The sequence below is a fragment of the Staurois parvus genome, unplaced genomic scaffold (assembly GCF_062004578.1).
Source record: "Staurois parvus isolate SC_StPar_1 unplaced genomic scaffold, SC_StPar_1.0 ptg002970l, whole genome shotgun sequence".
Classification (NCBI taxonomy): domain Eukaryota; kingdom Metazoa; phylum Chordata; class Amphibia; order Anura; family Ranidae; genus Staurois; species Staurois parvus.
This window is the reverse complement of record NW_028320766.1, coordinates 224676-250028: the sequence shown is the minus strand read 5'-3', so window position 1 is coordinate 250028 and position 25353 is coordinate 224676. Positions and strand designations below refer to the sequence as shown.

General features: G+C 51.9%; 1 protein-coding gene across 1 annotated transcript; it reads left to right on the top strand.

The window, feature by feature from the left end:
* Positions 1 to 6379: 6379 nt before the first annotated feature.
* LOC149428786 (twinfilin-2-B-like) lies at positions 6380 to 23835 on the top strand. Its single transcript, XM_089667005.1, has 7 exons — positions 6380 to 6577; positions 9609 to 9704; positions 11154 to 11258; positions 11495 to 11620; positions 14391 to 14541; positions 18104 to 18225; positions 22698 to 23835. Exons 1-7 carry the CDS (start codon positions 6380 to 6382, stop codon positions 22863 to 22865), a joined length of 966 nt encoding a protein of 321 aa, XP_089523131.1. The 3' UTR covers positions 22866 to 23835.
* Positions 23836 to 25353: the final 1518 nt, after the last annotated feature.

The following is a 25353-nucleotide window of genomic DNA, read 5'->3' as shown; positions in this document are numbered from 1 at the left end:
TCTGAGAACCCTCTTCCCTCAGCCAGAACACTGAAGATGGGTGGTGGATGGGTGTTCCAGCATGGCAATGACCAAAAACACACGGCCAAGGCAACAAAGGAGGGGCTCAAGAAGAAGCACATTAAGGTCATGGAGTGGCCTAGCCAGTCTCCAGACCTGAATCCTATAGAACATTTATGGAGGGAGCTGAAACTTTAAGTTGCCAAACGACAGCCAAGAGACCTTAAGGATTTAGAGAAGATCTGTGAAGAAGAGTGGACCAAAATCCCTCCTGAGACATGTGTGCAAACCTGGGAACCAACTACAAGAAATGTCTTACCTCACTACTTGGTGGAGAAATCCTTGTTGGCAAGCACAAAGTCATGTTTTGCTTGAAGATCAAATACTTATTTTACTCACTGAACTGCAACTCAATTTATAACATTTGTATTGTGTGTTTTTTCTGCATTTATGGCTGATATTCTGTCTCTACCATTTAAAATACACCTATGATAAAAAAAAATATAGACCCTTCATTTATTAATTGGGTAAATCTGCAGGGGATCAAATAATTATTTTCCCACTGTATGGATGGAGAGGACATGAAGAGGGAAATATGGATGGAGAGGGGACAGTGATGGGGAGATGGATAGAGATGGGACTTTAGATGGACAGGGAACAGTGAGGGAACAATGGATGTAGATGGGATGTGAGAGAGTGTTAAATGAAGAAGACATGGTGTGGGAACTGTGGATGAAGGGGAATGTGGATGAAGCAAGGACAGTAATGGGGAGATGGATAAAGATGGGACTATAGATGGCGAGAGGACAGTGAGGGATGATAAGTGAAGAGAGTATGGTGAGGGTACAGGGTTGTGTAAATTGATGGAGGAAGGGGGGTGCTGGGGAGGAGGCGATGGATGGAGAGGGGATGGGGATAGAGTGATGGATAGAGAGGGCAGTTGCTGTTAAAATGTGTGATTGGGTCCTTGAAAGTAGCAGGAACTGGCTTCCAGTAGATAATTTAGATAGATTGGATTAGTAAATAATATCTAGGAAACTTTGCAGGGGCCTTTTGTTATGGATAAACAACTGTTGAGGATCTCGGAAAAGTCAGCTAAAATTCATTGAAGTGTATAATAAAGGAATGTCTGAGCCATCAGAAGGGGGTTTGGGGTACAAAGTAGCGATATCCCGGAAGTCAGTGTTATATTACCGCAAGATGAGTATTCTTCCATCCAATGGAAAACCCTTCCCCCGAGCACTGCTGCCTATAATGAGGGTGATTAGGGATAGTGAGGGCACCGTGGACAGACAGAGGCTTTGAGGGGGTGATGGGATAGACAGTTGGGTGGTGGAGAGGTAATAGAAAGAGATGGGAACAGTAACGGGGTGATGAATGGTGAGGAAGCCATGGATGAAATGGGAACAATGATGAGAGAATGGATGCAGAAGGAGCAATGAAAGGCCATGGTATGAGTGGGGACAGTTAGGGTCCCATGTGTAGAGAGGGTATGGTGAAGGTGAGATGGATGGAGAGGGCGTATTGTACTGATTGGAGAGAGAAGGATGAGAGGTTTTCAGATAGAGAGAGGACAATGAGGAGCCATGGGTAAAGAGGGGTTTATGGAGGGGCCATGGATTGACAGGGAACATTGACCAGATCCTTGATGGAAAGGTGGTCTTGGGTAGAGAGATGACATTGAGGAGGTCATGGATAGAGAGATGGGTGGGGGGGTAGTGGATAGAGAAGGAATGCTGTAAAGGTGATGAATAGAGGAGGGACACAGTTGAGGAGAAGAATGCAGAGGATGTAAAGGGGGTGATGGACAATGACGGAACCATGGATGAAGAAGGACCATTAAGGAGACAATGGATGGAGTGGGGACAGTGAGAAGGCCATGGATAGAGAAGGAATGCTGTGAAGTTGATGAATAGAAGAGGGACACAGTTGAGGAGTAGAATGCAGAGGATGTAAAGGGGGTGATGGACAGTGATGGAACCATGGATGGAGAGGGACCATTAAGGAGACAATGGATGGAGTGGGGATTAGTAGATAATATCTACGGAACTTTGCAGGGGCCTCTTGATGTGGATAAAACCACTGTTGAGGATCACTGGAAAGTCAGCTACAGTTCATTGAAGTGTATAATAAAGGAATGTCTGAGCCAATAGAAAGGGGTTTGGGGTACAAAGTATTGATATCCTGTAGTGTAATTCTAATTATTTTCCAAACAAGAAGTTGAAATTGGGAATTGTTTGTAGGGTCACGTTCTGTGAAGTCATTATATTACCTCAAGATGAGTGTTCTTCCATCCAATGGAAAACCCTTCCCCCGAGCACTGCCGCCAGTAATGAGGGTGATTAAGTTGTTGTTAAAATTCTCAGCAGTCCAGGGAAGTGAGGAGCCTTTAATCCTCCTGACACAGATGACCTTATGACTGGTGCAGTTCTCGGGGAAAGTCACCCTCTTGAGGCTGATTATAGGACAGGGACAAATTACTCCGGGAATTTCCAAATCCTTAAGGAGTATGTCAAGGATAAATAATAGATACACACGCAGTACATCCCTGCAATACATAAACATTTCTTTGTGTTTTGTTCCTTTAAAACCCTCGTAGGTGCAGAAAATACCTTTATATAGATTTCTTTATATTCTCGAACGATAAGCGTAGGAGTGTTTGATTTTATTAATAGCAAACAACCCAATCATCTGCCAGAAATTAACTCGGCTCCTAAGTCCTGTTGTGGGCAAAAAAAGATCGAGATTTTATCCTAAGGGGACATGGATAGAGAGGGGATGGTGAAGGGTCCATAGATGGAGAGGGGACAGTAAAGGGGCCATGGTTGAAGAGGGGACAGTGAAGGATGCATGGATGGAGAGGGGACAGTGAAGGATGCATGGATGGAGAGGGGACAGTGAAGGATGCATGGATGGAGAGGGGACAGTAAGGAGTCCATGGATAGAGAGGGGATGGTGAAGGGTCCATAGATGGAGAGGGGACAGTAAAGGGGCCATTGATGGAGAGGGGACAGTGAAGGATGCATGGATGGAGAGGGGACAGTAAGGAGTCCATGGATGGAGAGGGGACAGTGAAGGGTGCATGGATGGAGAGGGGACAGTGAAGGGTGCATGGATGGAGAGGGGACAGTGAAGGGTCCATGGATGGAGAGGGGACGGTGAAGGGCCAAGGGTCCATGGATGGAGAGGGGACAGTGAAGGATGCATGGATGGAGAGGGGACAGTGAAGGAGGCCATGGATGGAGAGGGGACAGTGAAGGATAAATGGATGGAGAGGGGACAGTGAAGGATGCATGGATGGAGAGGGGACAGTGAAGGGTCCATGGATGGAGAGGGGACAGTGAAGGGTGCATGGATGGAGAGGGGACAGTGAAGGGTGCATGGATGGAGAGGGGACAGTGAAGGGTCCATGGATGGAGAGGGGACAGTGAAAGGTCCATGGATGGAGAGGGGACGGTGAAGGGTCCATGGATGGAGAGGGGACAGTGAAGGGTGCATGGATGGAGAGGGGACAGTGAAGGGTGCATGGATGGAGAGGGGACAGTGAAGGATGCATGGATGGAGAGGGGACAGTAAGGAGTCCATGGATGGAGAGGGGACAGTGAAGGATGCATGGATGGAGAGGGGACAGTGAAGGATGCATGGATGGAGAGGGGACAGTATGGAGTCCATGGATGGAGAGGGGACAGTGAAGGGTCCATGGATGGAGAGGGGACAGTGAAGGGTGCATGGATGGAGAGGGGACAGTGAAGGGTGCATGGATGGAGAGGGGACAGTGAAGGGTCCATGGATGGAGAGGGGACAGTGAAGGGTCCATGGATGGAGAGGGGACGGTGAAGGGTCAAGGGTCCATGGATGGAGAGGGGACAGTGAAGGATGCATGGATGGAGAGGGGACAGTGAAGGGTCCATGGATGGAGAGGGGACAGTGAAGGGTGCATGGATGGAGAGGGGACAGTGAAGGGTCCATGGATGGAGAGGGGACAGTGAAGGGTGCATGGATGGAGAGGGGACAGTGAAGGGTCCATGGATGGAGAGGGGACGGTGAAAGGTCCATGGATGGAGAGGGGACGGTGAAGGGTCCATGGATGGAGAGGGGACGGTGAAGGGTCCATGGATGGAGAGGGGACGGTGAAGGGTCAAGGGTCCATGGATGGAGAGGGGACAGTAAGGAGGCCATGGATGGAGAGGGGACAGTGAAGGATGCATGGATGGAGTGGGGACAGTGATGGATGCATGGATGGAGAGGGGACAGTAAGGAGTCCATGGATGGAGAGGGGACAGTGAAGGGTGCATGGATGGAGAGGGGACAGTGAAGGGTGCATGGATGGAGAGGGGACAGTGAAGGGTCCATGGATGGAGAGGGGACGGTGAAGGGTCCATGGATGGAGAGGGGATGGTGAAGGGTCAAGGGTCCATGGATGGAGAGGGGACAGTAAGGAGGCCATGGATGGAGAGGGGACAGTGAAGGATGCATGGATGGAGTGGGGACAGTGATGGATGCATGGATGGAGTGGGGACAGTAAGGAGTCCATGGATGGAGAGGGGACAGTGAAGGGTCCATGGATGGAGAGGGGACAGTGAAGGATGCATGGATGGAGAGGGGACAGTGAAGGGTCCATGGATGGAGAGGGGACAGTGAAAAGTCCATGGATGGAGAGGGGACAGTGAAGGGTCCATGGATGGAGTGGGGACAGTGATGGATGCATGGATGGAGTGGGGACAGTAAGGAGTCCATGGATGGAGAGGGGACAGTGAAGGGTCCATGGATGGAGAGGGGACAGTGAAGGATGCATGGATGGAGAGGGGACAGTGAAGGGTCCATGGATGGAGAGGGGACAGTGAAAAGTCCATGGATGGAGAGGGGACAGTGAAGGGTCCATGGATGGAGAGGGGACAGTGAAGGGTGCATGGATGGAGAGGGGACAGTGAAGGGTGCATGGATGGAGAGGGGACAGTGAAGGGTGCATGGATGGAGAGGGGACAGTGAAGGGTCCATGGATGGAGAGGGGACAGTGAAGGATGCATGGATGGAGAGGGGACAGTAAGGAGGCCATGGATGGAGAGGAGACAGTGAAGGGTGCATGGATGGAGAGGGGACAGTGAAGGGTGCATGGATGGAGAGGGGACAGTGAAGGGTCCATGGATGGAGAGGGGACAGTGAAGGGTCCATGGATGGAGAGGGGACAGTGAAGGATGCATGGATGGAGAGGGGACAGTAAGGAGGCCATGGATGGAGAGGAGACAGTGAAGGGTGCATGGATGGAGAGGGGACAGTGAAGGGTGCATGGATGGAGAGGGGACAGTGAAGGGTCCATGGATGGAGAGGGGACAGTGAAGGGTCCATGGATGGAGAGGGGACAGTGAAGGATGCATGGATGGAGAGGGGACAGTAAGGAGGCCATGGATGGAGAGGGGACAGTGAAGGGTGCATGGATGGAGAGGGGACAGTGAAGGGTCCATGGATGGAGAGGGGACAGTGAAGGGTCCATGGATGGAGAGGGGACAGTGAAGGATGCATGGATGGAGAGGGGACAGTAAGGAGGCCATGGATGGAGAGGGGACAGTGAAGGGTGCATGGATGGAGAGAGGACATTAAGGAGTCCATGGATGGAGAGGGGACAGTGAAGGGTCCATAGATGGAGAGGGGACAGTAAGGAGTTCATGGATGGAGAGGGGACAGTGAAGGGTCCATGGATGGAGAGGGGACAGTAAGGAGTCCATGGATGGAGAGGGGACAGTGAAGGGTCCATGGATGGAGAGGGGACAGTGAAGGGTCCATGGATGGAGAGGGGACAGTGAAGGGTCCATGGATGGAGAGAGGACAGTAAGGAGTCCATGGATGGAGAGGGGACAGTGAAGGGTCCATGGATGGAGAGGGGACAGTAAGGAGTCCATGGATGGAGAGGGGACAGTGAAGGGTCCATGGATGGAGAGGGGACAGTAAGGAGTCCATGGATGGAGAGGGGACAGCGAAGGGTCCATGGATGGAGAGGGGACAGTAAGGAGTCCATAGATGGAGAGGGGACAGCGAAGGGTCCATGGATGGAGAGGGGACAGTAAGGAGTCCATGGGTAAAACGGGGATGGTGACCGCTGAACATGGAGGTGATGTAATGCATGTTGCTTCTAGGTTCATACTAGCTAGGAGGGAAGATCAACAACAAACGCCTTACCTAGTGACACCCACGATGGGGGTCCAGGGCCTGCAGGTGGGACAAATGGAAGGGGGGAGTCCGGGATACATGGAAGGGGGGGTAGTGGAACGAGTAACTACGGCGCAGTCATCTAGTATTACAAGATGAGGCAGATATTCATTGCTGGGATCAGTCATCCTGTAACGGGCAGTACATGGGAATGGTAAATCCATAATGGCGTCCGATGTTTCTCCTCCATGCAGAGCAGCTGGTGTTGGGCGCACACAAGGAGCTGCGACATAACTGGGACCAAGACTACGACGCCTTCATCCTCCCGCTTCTGGAAGACACGCAGCCATGCTACATCCTCTACCGCCTGGACAGCCAGAACGCACAGGGATTCGAGTGGCTCTTCCTGTCGTGGTCACCTGATCATTCTCCGGTACGTTCCCAGACCCCCTCCTCTCCAAATAGAAAGGGAACTTGGAATAATAGAGTCCTGTGTATTCCTTCCTTCAATCTTGTGTACTTTGTGCATTTCTTCCGGATTTATTCCTCTGTAGTCACAAAGGATATAAATCCACTTGGTGAGCACCAAATGCGTCTGCAAACTCAGATATTACCTTTTAAAAGTAGCAGTGACATCATCACTATGGGATGGGCCCAGCAGGCTCCACCCGCTACAGGTCGCCTGCAGAAAACTACAGGAGGTAGTGGAGACCAGACCATTCACTCAGCAGTAGGAGAGAGAGAGTAGAGCGGTGGGAGGGGCCAGCAAGCTCCACCCACTACAGACTGCCCGCAGAAAAATACAGAAGGGGGCGGAGACAAGACCAGTCCCCCTGCACAAGAAGAGAGAGAGCTGTAGTGAGCGGTCTTTATTACAGGAAGTCTCACGCTGGATGGTGGCACAGATCTGAAAGACACAAAGCTCAGGAAGACGCAGGACCGGTGGATTTATTATCCAGTTCAGCTTTAATCCTTAAAGAGGCGCTGTAATAGTTTTCTATTCAGCATCACTTTGGTCTGCATTCCATGTTAAGGGCTTGTTTACATTAGTGGATTGGTTGGAGGGGGCAGTAAAGATAGGAAATAGGTGGTTGAGCCACAGTTTTACCACCCTTGACCACCCACCTTAAGCTGTCATGGTGGCCTGAGGTGGTACACATGCCACAGCAAAATATATACCCCATGTTGCATTTGGTGGGCAGTGATTGGGGGCCCATAGTAACTGTGTAATGTGTGAGGTTATGGCACAGTGATGCGGGATTAGAACATGCGTCTAGGAGCTGCCATATCCTGGTCAACTGCCCTCTGATAAGTGATCCACCATGGACGACCCTTTACTTTGTCAGGAAAGATTTATCACAGTCTCCTGGATTCTGTTGCAATTTTTTTTATTTCGTCTTTCAATGTCGTAAATTTGTTTCTTGCGACAATAGAAATGTTTTTGATCCCAATACATAAAACTCGGACAGTTCTTCCCTCTCCTTCCCGTCTTCAGTCCATTCCAAACCAGAGCAAAGCTTTGGCTTTCTGGAGAGGAAATCACCTGTGTATCTGGAAATGTCCACCCCCTCCAATCCCCTCCATCCCTTCCATCCCTTCCATCCCCTCCATCCCTTCCATCCCTTCCATCCCTTCCATCCCCTCCATCCCTTCCATCCCCTCCATCCCTTCCATCCCCTCCATCCCTTCCATCCCTTCCATCCCCTCCATCCCTTCCATCCCCTCCATCCCTCCATCCCCTCCATCCCTTCCATCCCTTCCATCCCTTCCATCCCTTTCCATCCCTCCATCCCTTCCATCCCTTCCATCCCCTCCATCCCTTCCATTCCTCCATCCCTTCCATCCCCTCCATCCCTTCCATCCCCTCCATCCCTTCCATCCCCTCCATCTCCTCCATCCCCTCCACCCCCTTCCATCCCCTCCACCCCCTTCCATCCCCTCCACCCCCTTCCATCCCCTCCACCCCCTTCCATCCCCTCCACCCCCTTCCATCCCCTCCATCCCCTCCATCCCTTCCATCCCCCCATCCCTCCATCCCCTCCACCCCTTCCATCCCCTCCACCCCCTTCCATCCCCTCCACCCCCTTCCATCCCCTCCACCCCCTTCCATCCCCTCCATCCCTTCCATCCCCACCATCCCCACCATCCCCTCCATCCCTTCATCCCTTCCATCCCCACCATCCCTTCCATCCCCACCATCCCTTCCATCCGCACCAACCCTTCCATCCCCACCATCCCCACCATCCCCTCCATCCCCTCCATCCCCTCCATCCCCTCCATCCCTTCCATCCCCTCCATCCCTTCCATCCCCTCCATCCCCTCCATCCCCTCCATCCCTTCCATCCCCTCCATCCCTTCCATCCCTTCCATCCCCTCCATCCCCTCCATCCCTTCCATCCCTTCCATCCCCTTCATCCCTTCCATCCCCACCATCCCCTCCATCCCCTCCATCCCCACCATCCCCACCATCCCTTCCATCCCCTCCATCCCTTCCATCCCCTCCATCCCTTCCATCCCCTCCATCCCTTCCATCCCCTCCATCCCTTCCATCCCCTCCATCCCCACCATCCCTTCCATCCTCTCCATCCCTTCCATCCTCTCCATCCCTTCCATCCCCTCCATCCCTTCCATCCCCTCCATCCCTTCCATCCCCACTATCCCTTCCATCCCCACCATCCCCACCATCCCTTCCATCCCCACCATCCCCACCATCCCTTCCATCCCCACCATCCCCTCCATCCCCACCATCCCCTCCATCCCCACCATCCCTTCCATCCCCACCATCCCTTCCATCCCCACCATCCCTTCCATCCCCACCATCCCTTCCATCCCCACCATCCCTTCCATCCTCACCATCCCTTCCATCCTCACCATCCCTTCCATCCCCTCCATCCTTACCATCCCCTACATCCCTTCCATCCCTTCCATCCCCTCCATCCCTTCCATCCCCACCATCCCTTCCATCCCCACCATTCCTTCCATCCCCACCATCCCTTCCATCCCTTCCATCCCCTCCATCCCTTCCATCCCCACCATCCCTTCCATCCCCTACATCCCTTCCATCCCTTCCATCCCTTCCATCCCTTCCATCCTTACCATCCCCACCATCCCTTCCATCCCCACCATCCCTTCCATCCCCACCATCCCTTCCATCCCCACCATCCCTTCCAACCCCACCATCCCTTCCAACCCCACCATCCCTTCCAACCCCACCATCCCTTCCAACCCCACCATCCCTCCCAACCCCACCATCCCTTCCATCCCCTCCATCCCTTCCATCCTTACCATCCCCTACATCCCTTCCATCCCCTCCATCCCTTCCATCCCCTCCATCCCTTCCATCCCCTCCATCCCTTCCATCCCCTCCATCCCTTCCATCCCTTCCATCCCTTCCATCCCTTCCATCCCCTGGACCAGAACTCCAGACATAGAACATTCTCATCCTTTTTTTGTATTGCAAACAGGTGCGGCTGAAAATGTTGTACGCAGCAACCAGGGCGACTGTGAAGAAAGAGTTCGGGGGAGGACACATCAAAGATGAAATGTTTGGGACGCTAAAGGTCAGTGTGTTTGGGCCATGCGTTCTGTTCATTTGACCAACAGTGCAGTAGTGTTGTGCTTTCCTGGTCTCTGTGTGTAGACAAGCAGAGGTAAAGAAGTAGGCCCCACAAAGGTCCATCAGGTGGCCCAACAAGGGTCAATCATGTGGCCCCACAAAGGTCCATCAGGTGGCCCTTCAAAGGTCTATCGGGTGGCCCCACAAGGGTCCATCAGATGGCCCCACAAGAGCCCATCAGATGGCCCCACAAGGGTCTTTCAGGTGGCCCCAACATGGGTCCATCAGGTGACCCAGCAAGGTTGGGAAGGAATGAGGTAGCTTGCTGTTCATATATCAATTGTGTGATAAGTGATGCCTAAGTAAAGTCCGTTATATATTAATTCAGTATAGCAAGGGGTGAGGTAAAGAAATAGGCCCCACAAAGGTCCATCAGGTGGCTCTTCAAAGGTCAATCAGGTGGCCCTTCAAAGGTCAATCAGGTGGCCCTTCAAAGGTCAATCAGGTGGCCCTTCAAAGGTCCATCAGGTGGCCCCAACATGGGTCCATCATGTGGCCCCAACATGGGTCCATCATGTGGCCCCAACATGGGTCCATCATTTGGCCCCAACATGGGTCCATCATGTGGCCCCAACATGGGTCCATCATGTGGCCCCAACATGGGTCTATCAGGTGGCCCCAACATGGGTTTATCAGGTGGCCCCAACATGGGTTTATCAGGTGGCCCCAACATGGGTTTATCAGGTGGCCCCAACATGGGTCCATCAGGTGGCCCCAACATGGGTTTATCAGGTGGCCCCAACATGGGTTTATCAGGTGGCCCCAACATGGGTCCGTCAGGTGGCCCTAACATGGGTTCATCAGGAGGCCCCAACATGAGTCCGTCAGGTGGCCTCAACATGGGTCCATCAGGTGACCCAACAAAGGTCCATCAGGTGGCCCAGCAAGGTGGGGAAGGTAACCAGGTAGCTTGCTGTTCATATATCAATTGTGTGATAAGTGATGCCTAACTAAAGTCGGTTATATATGAATTCAGTATAGCAAGGGGTGAACCTTAATATCAAGAAGAGATAGATGGACCTTGACCACAGATCTTATTTATTGTTCATAGAGGTGTACAGCCAACACATCAGGTTAGTTAAGAGTCCCCTTTGTGAGGGCTGTCTGTGGTCCAGATCTTCTGTATTATCTGCCCTCCATGTCCCTACATTTTCTTACACAGGGGGTTGCGAATGCCTTTAATGGACAGACTGGGGCACAGATCTCCCCTCTGACTGTGAGAATTCATTAGTGGTTAGTCCAGAATCCACCAAACATTGGGGGGATCAGCTGTGGGAGGAGCACACATCACATCTGTAGAAAGGCCGGGTCACTGATGAACCTGAGGATGTTGTGTTGGATGTGTAGATATCTCTGCATTTCCAAGATGTAACTGTATTTGTCTGTGTGGCAGGAAGACGTTGCCCTCCACGGTTACCAGAAACACGTCTCTTCTTGTGCTGCGCCGGCACCACTGACCGCGGCTGAGCAGGAACTGCAGCAGATCAAGATAAACGAGGTAAGGGTTGGGGGTGGTGGTGGTTGGGTTGGGTTGGGGGTGGTGGTGGTGGGGTTGGGTTGGGTGGTGGTGGTGGTGGTGGGGTTGGGTTGGGTGGTGGTGGTGGTGGGGTTGGGTTGGGTTGGGGGTGGTGGTGGTTGGGTTGGGTTGGGTGGTGGTGGTGGTGGGGGAAGAGGGGAGAGGGATCGGTGAGCACAGAGTGGTGTTCCTCTCCCTTGACCACGTCTCTTCTGCAGGTGAAGACGGAGATCAGTGTGGAGAGCAAACAGCAGACGCTGCAGGGGCTGTCCTTCCCGCTCAGGCCGGAGGCGGAGGAGGCCGTCCAGCTGCTGAAACAGAAGAAGATCAACTACATCCAACTGGTAAGTGACGAGCTCCCAGCCTCCCAGCCGGGGTTATGGGCCAAAATCTGCATTCCTTTTACTTTAATTTAGTTTTTTTTATTTTATTTTGTTTTGTTTTTTTGGTTTTTTTTATGTTTTTTTTTTATTTCTTTTATAAATTTGATTCGTTTTATACTTTTAGTTTTATCTTTATTTTTTAGTGATAATTTTTTGTGTTGATATTCGTTTTATCTGGATTTTATATATATATATTTTTATTTATTTTCCAAGTGGTGGGCGGAGTTATGCAAATACAACACCTTGATGGGTGGGAAACAGTCTGGGGGGGTTGGCGGGGGGGGGAGGTTCTTAGGCTGTCTGTATTTGTATAGGTAACGCCAGGGCAATCCATTTGATACAAAGCTTGTCTCCGCCTCCTGCCCACCTCTGAGCACCATCTTTTGGTTCCACCCCGTACCCAGCGCCCCTTTTATAGAATACAGAACCAAGTATCGCTTTGTATGGAATTTGTTAATGATAAGCTGTAAAGTACATCCTTTGACAACACCCCCCTCAACAATAGATCCCCCCAAAACAAAACACCCCCTCCCCCAAGCAACAATAAATGCACTCCAGCATCAATAGACCCCCCCAGCAGTCAACAACAATAGACCCCGTCCTAAGCAGTATACCCCTCTTAGGAACAACTGACACCCCCAGCAACAATTGATCTCCCCTCAACAACCCCCCCCCCCCCCACAAGCAACAATAATTGCACTTCAGCATCAATAGACCCCCCCCCCAGCAGCCAACAACAATAGACCCAGCTCTAAACAGTATACCCCTCGCAGGAACAACTGACCCCCCAGCAACAATAGTTTCCACAGCAGCCAACTTCAATAGATCCTCCTGAACACCTCAGCATTCCTTGTTGTTACATATTTTCAGTGCTGGAGGTGCCGGAACTGCTGAAAAAAAGCCCTGGGTAACGCCCATGTGTGATGCTGAACCTCTACGATGGAAAGAACTGAAACCCAGTGAATGAAAGGGGCGGGGCTACAGTCAGGCTGGGGAGGAAAGGTCTAGACTGGATGCTGGATGACCTCCAGCCAGGAAATGAGGCGGAGCTATATCTGACTGGCTGCAGCTTCTAATACACATTGTGAGAAACCCTCAGTGTGCGGTGACATCAGAGGAACCCATTCCAGTCCAGGGGAGGAGCCAGTACACCTGTGCAAAACTGAAGGGGAGGAGCCAGTACACCTGTGCAAGACTGGAGGGGAGGAGCCAGTACACCTGTGCAAGACTGAAGGGGAGGAGCCGGTACACCTGTGAAAGACTGGAGGGAAGGGGCTGGTACAGCTGTGCAAGACTGGAGGGGAGGAGCCGGTACACCTGAGCAAGACTGAAGGGGAGGAGCCGGTACACCTGAGCAAGACTGAAGGGGAGGAGCCGGTACACCTGAGCAAGACTGAAGGGGAGGAGCCGGTACACCTGTGAAAGACTGGAGGGAAGGGGCTGGTACAGCTGTGCAAGACTGGAGGGGAGGAGCCGGTACACCTGAGCAAGACTGAAGGGGAGGAGCCGGTACACCTGAGCAAGACTGAAGGGGAGGAGCCGGTACACCTGAGCAAGACTGAAGGGGAGGAGCCGGTACACCTGTGCAAGACTGGAGGGGAGGGGCCGGTACAGCTGTGCAAGACTGGAGGGGAGGAGCCGGTACACCTGTGCAAGACTGAAGGGGAGGAGCCGATACACCTCTGCAAGACTGTAGGGGAGGAGCCGGTACACCTGTGCAAGACTGAAGGGGAGGAGCCGATACACCTCTGCAAGACTGGAGGGGAGGAGCCAGTACACCTGTGTAAGACTGAAGGGGAGGAGCCGATACACCTCTGCAAGACTGGAGGGGAGGAGCCAGTACACCTGTGTAAGACTGAAGGGGAGGAGCCGATACACCTCTGCAAGACTGGAGGGGAGGAGCCGGTACACCTGTGCAAGACTGGAGGGGAGGAGCCGGTACACCTGTGCAAGACTGAAGGGGAGGAGCCGATACACCTCTGCAAGACTGAAGGGGAGGAGCCGATACACCTCTGCAAGACTGGAGGGGAGGAGCCGGTACACCTGTGCAAGACTGAAGGGGAGGAGCCGATACACCTCTGCAAGACTGGAGGGGAGGCTAGAGGCAGGATTTAGCGAGATTCACCCATGAGCTGACGCATTACACAGTGCAAATCCTCTTTCTATGTGATGGGTGAATCTTGGTTATCATTGGAATCTTTCGGTTATTCTGTATGCTGATTGGTGAATCCTTGGTTGAAATTCTCTCTGACAATCACATGGAAATCCTGTACAATACAGACGGGTGAATGTCCAGCAGGCAATCTGTCAACAATTCCTACTGAGTGGCTAGTGGTAGCCTGTGTGTGAAAAGGAGTGCAGTGCGCCACCTGGTGTCTATAAAGTAGAATGCACAACAGCCGTATAATATAATGTACAGTAATAAAGTATCAGTATAAATGTTTCTTTGGTCCTGGCCCCAATAGAGAAAATATGTAAAAGCCTCAGTACTTTCACCTTAAATAGACTGCAGATTTCCGAAATTTTAAAGGCATTGAAATTTCCCACTGATACAGATTTGTCACCCTGGACTCCGCGCTCCCATGTCACACATTGCTGTATATACAGTGTACTGTATATAGGATCTGTGTATGTGATATAAAACTTCGGTAAACATTGCTCTTTGTGCTGTTTTTGTCTTCTTGTGTGTTTTTTTTTTTTTCTTTTGTTTGAGAACTTTCTTTGCTTTCAGAAATTGGATATAGAAAAGGAAACCATCGACCTGGTCCACACCAAGCACACGGACATCCAGGATCTACCGGCCAGAGTCCCCAAAGACTCGGCTCGCTATCACTTCTTTCTGTACAAACACTCCCACGAAGGAGACTACCTGGAGTCTATAGGTAGGTGAGGTGTATCGGGGAAGTGGAGTCTATAGGTAAGTTAGGTGTATCGGGGAAGTGGAGTCTATAGGTAGGTGAGGTGTATAGGGGAAGTGGAGTCTATAGGTAGGTGAGGTGTATAGGGGAAGTGGAGTCTATAGGTAAGTGAGGTGTATAGGGGAAGTGGAGTCTATGGGTAGGTGAGGTGTATAGGAGAAGTGGAGTCTATAGGTAAGTGAGGTGTATAGGGGAAGTGGAGTCTATAGGTAGGTGAGGTGTATAGGGGAAGTGGAGTCTATAGGTAGGTGAGGTGTATAGGGGAAGTGGAGTCTATAGGTAGGTGAGGTGTATAGGGGAAGTGGAGTCTATAGGTAGGTGAGGTGTATAGGGGAAGTGGAGTCTATAGGTAGGTGAGGTGTATAGGGGAAGTGGAGTCTATAGGTAAGTGAGGTGTATAGGGGAAGTGGAGTCTATGGGTAGGTGAGGTGTATAGGAGAAGTGGAGTCTATAGGTAAGTGAGGTGTATAGGGGAAGTGGAGTCTATAGGTAAGTGAGGTGTATAGGGGAAGTGGAGTCTATAGGTAGGTGAGGTGTATAGGGGAAGTGGAGTCTATAGGTAGGTGAGATGTATAGGGGAAGTGGAGTCTATAGGTAGGTGAGGTGTATAGGGGAAGTGGAGTCTATAGGTAAGTGAGGTGTATAGGGGAAGTGGAGTCTATGGGTGGGTGAGGTGTATAGGGGAAGTGGAGTCTATAGGTAGGTGAGGTGTATAGGGGAAGTGGAGTCTATAGGTATGTGAGGTGTATAGGGGAAGTGGAGTCTATAGGTAAGTGAGGTGTATAGGGGAAGTGGAGTCTATGGGTGGGTGAGGTGTATAGGGGAAGTGGAGTCTATGGGTAAGTGAGGTGTATAGGAGAAGTGGAGTCTATGGGTAAGTGAGGTGTATAGGGGAAGTGGCGTCTATGGGTGGGTGAGGTGTATAGGGGAAGTGGAGTCTATAGGTAGGTGAGGTGTATAGGGGAAGTGGAGTCTATAGGTAGGTGAGGTGTATAGGGGAAGTGGAGTCTATAGGTAGGTGAGGTGTATAGGGGAAGTGGAGTCTATAGGTAGGTGAGGTGTATAGGAGAAGTGGAGTCTATGGGTAAGTGAGGTGTATAGGGGAAGTGGAGTCTATGGGTGGGTGAGGTGTATAGGGGAAGTGGAGTCTATAGGTAGGTGAGGTGTATAGGGGAAGTGGAGTCTATAGGTAGGTGAGGTGTATAGGGGAAGTGGAGTCTATAGGTAGGTGAGGTGTATAGGGGAAGTGGAGTCTATGGGTAAGTGAGGTGTATAGGGGTAGTGGAGTCTATGGGTAGGTGAGGTGTATAGGGGAAGTGGAGTCTATGGGTAGGTGAGGTGTATAGGGGAAGTGGAGTCTATAGGTAGGTGAGATGTATAGGGGAAGTGGAGTCTATGGGTAGGTGAGGTGTATAGGGGAAGTGGAGTCTATAGGTAGGTGAGGTGTATAGGGGAAGTGGAGTCTATGGGTAGGTGAGGTGTATAGGGGAAGTGGAGTCTATGAGTAAGTGAGGTGTATAGGGGTAGTGGAGTCTATGGGTAGGTGAGGTGTATAGGGGAAGTGGAGTCTATGGGTAGGTGAGGTGTATAGGGGAAGTGGAGTCTATAGGTAGGTGAGATGTATAGGGGAAGTGGAGTCTATGGGTAGGTGAGGTGTATAGGGGAAGTGGAGTCTATAGGTAGGTGAGGTGTATAGGGGAAGTGGAGTCTATGGGTAGGTGAGGTGTATAGGGGAAGTGGAGTCTATGGGTAAGTGAGGTGTATAGGGGTAGTGGAGTCTATGGGTAGGTGAGGTGTATAGGGGAAGTGGAGTCTATGGGTAGGTGAGGTGTATAGGGGAAGTGGAGTCTATAGGTAGGTGAGATGTATAGGGGAAGTGGAGTCTATGGGTAGGTGAGGTGTATAGGGGAAGTGGAGTCTATGGGTAGGTGAGGTGTATAGGGGAAGTGGAGTCTATAGGTAGGTGAGATGTATAGGGGAAGTGGAGTCTATGGGTAGGTGAGGTGTATAGGGGAAGTGGAGTCTATGGGTAGGTGAGGTGTATAGGGGAAGTGGAGTCTATGGGTAAGTGAGGTGTATAGGGGAAGTGGCGTCTATGCGTGGGTGAGGTGTATAGGGGAAGTGGAGTCTATAGGTAGGTGAGGTGTATAGGGGAAGTGGAGTCTATAGGTAGGTGAGGTGTATAGGGGAAGTGGAGTCTATAGGTAAGTGAGGTGTATAGGGGAAGTGGAGTCTATGGGTAAGTGAGGTGTATAGGGGAAGTGGAGTCTATAGGTAGGTGAGGTGTATAGGGGAAGTGGAGTCTATAGGTAGGTGAGGTGTATAGGGGAAGTGGAGTCTATGGGTAAGTGAGATGTATAGGAGAAGTGGAGTCTATAAGTAGGTGAGGTATATAGGGGAAGTGGAGTCTATAGGTAGGTGAGGTGTATAGGGGAAGTGGAGTCTATGGGTAGGTGAGATGTATAGGGGAAGTGGAGTCTATGGGTAGGTGAGGTGTATAGGGGAAGTGGAGTCTATGGGTAGGTGAGGTGTATAGGGGAAGTGGAGTCTATGGGTAGGTGAGATGTATAGGGGAAGTGGAGTCTATGGGTAAGTGAGGTGTATAGGAGAAGTGGAGTCTATGGGTAAGTGAGGTGTATAGGGGAAGTGGCGTCTATGGGTGGGTGAGGTATATAGGGGAAGTGGAGTCTATAGGTAGGTGAGGTGTATAGGGGATGTGGAGTCTATAGGTAGGTGAGGTGTATAGGGGAAGTGGAGTCTATAGGTAGGTGAGGTGTATAGGGGAAGTGGAGTCTATAGGTAGGTGAGGTGTATAGGGGAAGTGGAGTCTATGGGTAAGTGAGGTGTATAGGAGAAGTGGAGTCTATAGGTAGGTGAGGTGTATAGGGGAAGTGGAGTCTATGGGTAGGTGAGGTGTATAGGGGGAGTGGAGTCTATAGGTAGGTGAGGTGTATAGGGGAAGTGGAGTCTATGGGTAGGTGAGGTGTATAGGGGAAGTGGCGTCTATGGGTAGGTGAGGTGTATAGGGGAAGTGGAGTCTATAGGTAGGTGAGGTGTATCGGGGAAGTGGAGTCTATGGGTAGGTGAGGTATATAGGGGAAGTGGAGTCTATAGGTAGGTGAGGTGTATAGGGGAAGTGGAGTCTATAGGTAGGTGAGGTGTATAGGGGAAGTGGAGTCTATAGGTAGGTGAGGTGTATAGGGGAAGTGGAGTCTATGGGTAAGTGAGGTGTATAGGGGAAGTGGAGTCTATGGGTGGGTGAGGTGTATAGGGGAAGTGGAGTCTATGGGTAGGTGAGGTATATAGGGGAAGTGGAGTCTATAGGTAGGTGAGGTGTATAGGGGAAGTGGAGTCTCTAGGTAGGTGAGGTATATAGGGGAAGTGGAGTCTATAGGTAGGTGAGGTATATAGGGGAAGTGGAGTCTCTAGGTAGGTGAGGTATATAGGGGAAGTGGAGTCTATGTCTTATGGTCAGATTTCTTCTGTCCTTTATCTTGAAGTCGCTCGTTGCTCCTCTCCTTCGCAGTGTTCATCTACTCCATGCCGGGATACAAGTGCAGTATAAAGGAGCGCATGCTGTACTCCAGCTGTAAGAACCGTCTCCTGGAGTCCGTGGAGCAGGAATACCAGCTGGACATCGCCAAAAAGGTACCATTGAAGGATAAACATTCCCGCTTCATTTCGGGTCTTCCTGGGGGGATGGGGGATTAAAAATCTTTATTTTATGAAAAAAATTTTAAAACATCTTTTTTTTTCCACTTTAATATCATTGTATTATTATTTTTTTTTATAAATAAATTTATTGGTATCACAAGGGGACAAACAGTCCCCCTATATGGAGACATCAGGGTTCCTTTAGACCCCTGATATCTCCTCTCCCCTGCCCTCCAAAGTAGCTAACCAAGCACAGGTCGTGAATGACGGTAAGTTTGTCACTTCTGGGATCATTCTTCATGGAGGAGATGGGGGAATGGATGTTCCTCCATCTCCCCTGTGGCCAGTCATTTCAACCACTTACCGTAGTCCTGGGCTCCCTGATTGGGTGGATGTACGGCCATCACTGTACAAGAAAGCTGGTCACTGGCTAAAAAAAATAATACCAGGATCACGCTTCAGCTGCTGACCGCTTATTGGCCGGGACATTTTAATACGTAGATTGGTTGGCAAGTGGTTAATTATGGCAGGTCTGGTTACCTGGTTAATCTGGAGACTTTGAGACCCCAGTCCTTGGTGGTTCCCCTCCACAACATAAAGGTTTTCACGAGATAAATCATACACTTAGGAATTCGCTGAAGCAGCAATAATTACAGGAGACATTCATTTCTGTTATCTCGGAACACCTCATTAACATGACTGACCTCCAGGTTCCCAAATACCTCACTTGTAGAACAAGGAGATTACCTGTCTCCATGACATTCCAAGAATCCCAACAACAGCTGTCTGTTCTTACAGTTTTTTGCAAGGTCGTTCTGACAAACGAACCTGTTATTATATAAGGAACCTGACATTAGCATATAAGCACTTAAAGTGTTACTAAACATTCACTATATCCGCTCTCCCCGGACCCCGCATTCACTATATCCGCTCTCCCCGGACCCCGCATTCACTATATCCGCTCTCCCCGGACCCCGCATTCACTATATCCGATCTCCCCGGACCCCGCGTTCACCATATCCGCTCTCCCCGGACCCCGCATTCACTATATCCGCTCTCCCCGGACCCCGCGTTCACTATATCCGCTCTCCCCGGACCCCGCATTCACCATATCCGCTCTCCCCGGACCCCGCATTCACCGTATCCGCTCTCCCCGGACCCCGCATTCACCATATCCGCTCTCCCCGGACCCCGCATTCACCGTATCCGCTCTCCCCGGACCCCGCATTCACCGTATCCGCTCTCCCCGGACCCCGCATTCACCGTATCCGCTCTCCCCGGACCCCGCATTCACTATATCCGCTCTCCCCGGACCCCGCATTCACCGTATCCGCTCTCCCCGGACCCCGCATTCACTGTATCCGCTCTCCCCGGACCCCGCATTCACTATATCCGCTCTCCCCGGACCCCGCATTCACTATATCCGCTCTCCCCGGACCCCGCATTCACTATATCCGCTCTCCCCGGACCCCGCATTCACTATATCCGCTCTCCCCGGACCCCGCATTCACTATATCCGCTCTCCCCGGACCCCGCATTCACTATATCCGCTCTCCCCGGACCCCGCATTCACTATATCCGCTCTCCCCGGACCCCGCATTCACTATATCCGCCCTCCCCGGACCCCGCATTCACTATATCCGCTCTCCCCGGACCCCGCATTCACTATATCCGCCCTCCCCGGACCCCGCATTCACTATATCCGCTCTCCCCGGACCCCGCATTCACTATATCCGCTCTCCCCGGACCCCGCATTCACTATATCCCCTCTCCCCGGACCCCGCATTCACTATATCCCCTCTCCCCGGACCCCGCATTCACTGTATCCGCTCTCCCCGGACTCTGCATTCACTATATCCGCTCTCCCTGGACCCCGCATTCACTATATCCGCTCTCCCCGGACCCCGCATTCACTATATCCGCTCTCCCCGGACCCCGCATTCACTATATCCGCTCTCCCCGGACCCCGCATTCACTATATCCGCTCTCCCAGGACCCCGCATTCACTATATCCGCTCTCCCCGGACCCCGCATTTACTATATCCCCTCTCCCCGGACCCCGCATTCACTATATCCGCTCTCCCCGGACTCTGCATTCACTATATCCGCTCTCCCTGGACCCCGCATTTACTATATCTGGTCCCCCCGGACCCCGCATTCACTATATCCACTCTCCCCGGACTCTGTATTCACTATATCCGCTCTCCCCGGACCCCGCATTCACCATATCCGCTCTCCCCGGACCCCGCATTCACCGTATCCGCTCTCCCCGGACCCCGCATTCACCATATCCGCTCTCCCCGGACCCCGCATTCACCGTATCCGCTCTCCCCGGACCCCGCATTCACCGTATCCGCTCTCCCCGGACCCCGCATTCACCGTATCCGCTCTCCCCGGACCCCGCATTCACTATATCCGCTCTCCCCGGACCCCGCATTCACCGTATCCGCTCTCCCCGGACCCCGCATTCACTGTATCCGCTCTCCCCGGACCCCGCATTCACTATATCCGCTCTCCCCGGACCCCGCATTCACTATATCCGCTCTCCCCGGACCCCGCATTCACTATATCCGCTCTCCCCGGACCCCGCATTCACTATATCCGCTCTCCCCGGACCCCGCATTCACTATATCCGCTCTCCCCGGACCCCGCATTCACTATATCCGCTCTCCCCGGACCCCGCATTCACTATATCCGCTCTCCCCGGACCCCGCATTCACTATATCCGCCCTCCCCGGACCCCGCATTCACTATATCCGCTCTCCCCGGACCCCGCATTCACTATATCCGCCCTCCCCGGACCCCGCATTCACTATATCCGCTCTCCCCGGACCCCGCATTCACTATATCCGCTCTCCCCGGACCCCGCATTCACTATATCCCCTCTCCCCGGACCCCGCATTCACTATATCCCCTCTCCCCGGACCCCGCATTCACTGTATCCGCTCTCCCCGGACTCTGCATTCACTATATCCGCTCTCCCTGGACCCCGCATTCACTATATCCGCTCTCCCCGGACCCCGCATTCACTATATCCGCTCTCCCCGGACCCCGCATTCACTATATCCGCTCTCCCCGGACCCCGCATTCACTATATCCGCTCTCCCAGGACCCCGCATTCACTATATCCGCTCTCCCCGGACCCCGCATTTACTATATCCCCTCTCCCCGGACCCCGCATTCACTATATCCGCTCTCCCCGGACTCTGCATTCACTATATCCGCTCTCCCTGGACCCCGCATTTACTATATCTGGTCCCCCCGGACCCCGCATTCACTATATCCACTCTCCCCGGACTCTGTATTCACTATATCCGCTCTCCCCGGACCCCGCATTCACTATATCCGCTCTCCCCGGACCCCGCATTCACTATATCCGCTCTCCCCGGACCCCGCATTCACTATATCCGCTCTCCCCGGACTCTGTATTCACTATATCCGCTCTCCCTGGACCCCGCATTCACTATATCCGCTCTCCCTGGACCCCGCATTCACTATATCCGCTCTCCCCGGACCCTGCATTCACTATATCCGCTCTCCCCGGACCCTGCATTCACTATATCCGCTCTCCCCGGACTCTGTATTCACTATATCCGCTCTCCCCGGACCCCGCATTCACTATATCCGCTCTCCCCGGACTCTGTATTCACTATATCCGCTCTCCCCGGACCCCGCATTCACTATATCCGCTCTCCCCGGACCCCGCATTCACTATATCCGCTCTCCCTGGACCCCGCATTCACTATATACTCCCTGTACGCTCCCAGCACGGTAACCGGCTGGCATTAGAAAGCTCCCAATGCGCATACGTGTGATCGTGAGTTTTCCAATCATGTGACCACTGTGACTGCCAATCACAGGGGTCACATGATTGGAATCTCTGCCTTCCGGCATTTAGAACCTCTTAAAGGGCCAGGAGGCGGTGGGAAGGGGTTACAGTGGTTGCAACAGCTGAAGGATTTTTGTTATCTTCATGTATTCTACGTATGAAGGTAAAAAACCTTCTGTGTGCAGCATCTCCCCCAGCCCCCCCCCTAATACTCACCCGAGCCCCCTTCTTGATCCAGCGATGTGCACAAGAGCCTTGGCTGTCCCTCGACTCTCTCTCCTCATTAGCTGAGACATCAGCGGGAGCCATTGACTCAATCACAGCCAAGGAGCAGGGGGCAGAGCCGAGCCGCGGCTCTGTGTCCTATGGATGCTTGGGAGCGAGCACGCACCAGTGCCCCCATAGCAAGCGACTTGCTATTTGGGGCACTGGTCAAGGGGGAACAGCCAGGAGTGCCGTCAGGGGACCCAAGAAGAAGAGGATTGGACCATTGCACAGAGCAGATAAGTACGACATGCCTGATATGGACCTTTATTAGCACTTTAGGTATAAAAATCGTTCTATCATTCGTCATTCCTATTGGCTTCGGATACATTTTGTAGAAGTGATACATTGTCTTCTTCTTTACCTTCTCTAGATTGAAATCGAAGACGGGTCTGAATTGACGTCCGAGTTCCTCTACGACGAAGTCCACCCCAAACAACACGCCTTCAAACAGGCCTTCGCCAAACCCAAGGGACCCGCCGGGAAGCGCGGCCAAAAGCGCCTTATCAAAGGCCCCGGGGAAAACGGAGAGGACAGTTAAATGGGGGCGAATCCCACCCTGATCCGGGCTTCCGTTGATTGGCAGGATGGGGCCTGCGCCGCGTGCGGGATCCTCTTTGGGTTATTTTGCTTCCTCCGCGATACGGCAGGTTGGGTTGGTGTGGTTGGGCCCCAGGAAACCTCTGCCCCTCCCCCCCATCCTTTTCAACCTTTTTTTCCCCGCTCGTGGCTTGTTCCATTCAGATAAATCCTTTTAAATTTTTTTTTTTTTTTTTTTTTCTTTTGTAAAACTTTTCTGCTTTTGTCTACGCCAGAATGATGTGGGAGCTGGTGAAAAATTTCCCGCGCATGCTCATTTCACAGAGATGCTTCAACGTGCCTCTTTCTTGTGTCAATGTACAAATCCTAGAGGTCCAAAATAAAATTTTATATATATATATATATATATATATATATATATATGGTTCCGCTGATCCTCTGGACATGCTGGATTCTCGATGGAGTTCTGAGTTGCCACTTTCCACGTAGCGCCGCCATTGCCCGCTTTTCCCGCCTGTTAATGTTTTATTTCGTTGGAGTTGCACAATCGATATCTAATGTTACATTTCGTGAAATCGCTTCCAATACTTGAACAGAAAAATTCTATTCTTTGGGGGGGGGGGGGGGGGAATAGGGGGCGCTATATTATCATGATACATTTCTGAACAAAGGACAATAAATTCTCTCTTTGCTCCGTATTTTGGCCGTACGCGACGCATACAGCGGGCGGACGCGGTTGTTGCCGCTGCTTCTCTTTTGGTCAGACGCTTACTGCCAGACATGTTGAGGCTGCTGATGTCATCCGGGACTGTTTCAATTCTCTCCTGGGGGTGGTCTACATTCCAGACAATAGCAGTAGTTGACGATCGGAATCTAACGTTGAAAAGAATCAAATGATTTCACCCATAGCCCTGTATTTTCTATAGAAAGAAAAAAAAAAAAACTAAATAAATAAACTTGTTTTTTAAATACTTTGACTTGGTGTGGTTTCATCGTGGAATGGAATGCTTTGTAGTGAACTTGTCATTAAAATGTATACAAAGGCCAACTCTGTGTTTAGAGTGCCGTCTGGGTTCCCCCAGGTTCCAGTTTCCCCGGATCAGAATGATGAGTTGCCATGGTGTAGATGGGTTTTGCCCCGGGTCAGCGGCATGAGTTGCCATGGTGCGGATGGGCTTTCTTCTGGATCAGCATCATAAGTTGCCATGGTGCAGACTGGTTTTGCCCCAGATTTGCATCATGAGTTACCATGGTGCAGATGGGCTTTGCCCCGATCAGTGCCATGAGTTGCCATGGTGCTGATGGGCTGTCCCTTGAATCGGTGTCATGAGTTGCTATGGTGCAGATGGGCTTTGCCCCGGATAAGCATCATGAGTTGCCATGGTGCTGATGGGTTTTCCCCTGGATCAGTGTTATGAGTTGATATGGTGCAGACCTGCTTTGCCCTGGATCAGCATCATGAGTTGCCATGACACGGATTGGCTTTTCCTTGGATCAGCAACATAAGTTGCCATGGTGCAGACGAGCTTTGCCACTGATCAGAGCTATATGTTGACATGGTGCAGACAGGCTTCTCTCCGGATCAGTGTCATGAGTTGCCATGGTGCTGATGGGCTGTCCCTTCAATCAGTGGCATGAATTGCCATGGTGGAGATGGCCTTGACCTGGATCAGCGTCATGAGTTGCCATGGTGCAGAGGGGCTTTGCCCCGGATCAGCGTCATGAGTTACCATGGTGCTAATGGGCTTTGCCCCAAATCAGCGGCATGAATTGCCATGGTGCAGATAGGCTTTCCCCTGGATCAGTGTCATGAGTTGCCATGGTGCAGACAGGCTTTGCCCCGGATCAGCGTCATGAGTTGCCATGGTGCTAATGGGCTTTGCCCCAAATCAGCGACATGAATTGCCATGGTGCAGATGGGCTGTCCCCTGGATCAGTGTCATGAGTTGCCATGGTGCAGATGGGCTTTGTCCAGGATCAGTGTCATGAGTTGCCATGGTGCAGATGGGCTTTGTCCAGGATCAGTGTCATGAGTTGCCATGGTGTGGACGGGCTTTTCCCTGGATCAGTGTCATGAGTTGCCATGGTGGTGACGGGCTTTTCCCCGGATCAGTGTCATAAGTTGCCGTGGTTTGGATGGGCTTTCCCCTGGATCAGTGTCATGAGTTGCCATGGTGCAGATGGGCTTTGTCCAGGATCAGTGTCATAAGTTGCCGTGGTTTGGACGGGCTTTTCCCTGGATCAGTGTCATGAGTTGCCATGGTTTGGACGGGCTTTTCCCTGGATCAGTGTCATGAGTTGCCATGGTGCAGAGGTGCCAGCCACCAACACCATGACAACCAATGGCACTCTAGGGCAGGAGGCAGAGCGTCATTCATTGCTATGGTGTTAGTGGCTGGCTCATTTGCATCGTGGCAATGAATGACTCTGTTCCAGAGCTAGCAGCATGTAGGGCTTCCTCCAGCATTCAGGAAAAGATGTAGGGCTAC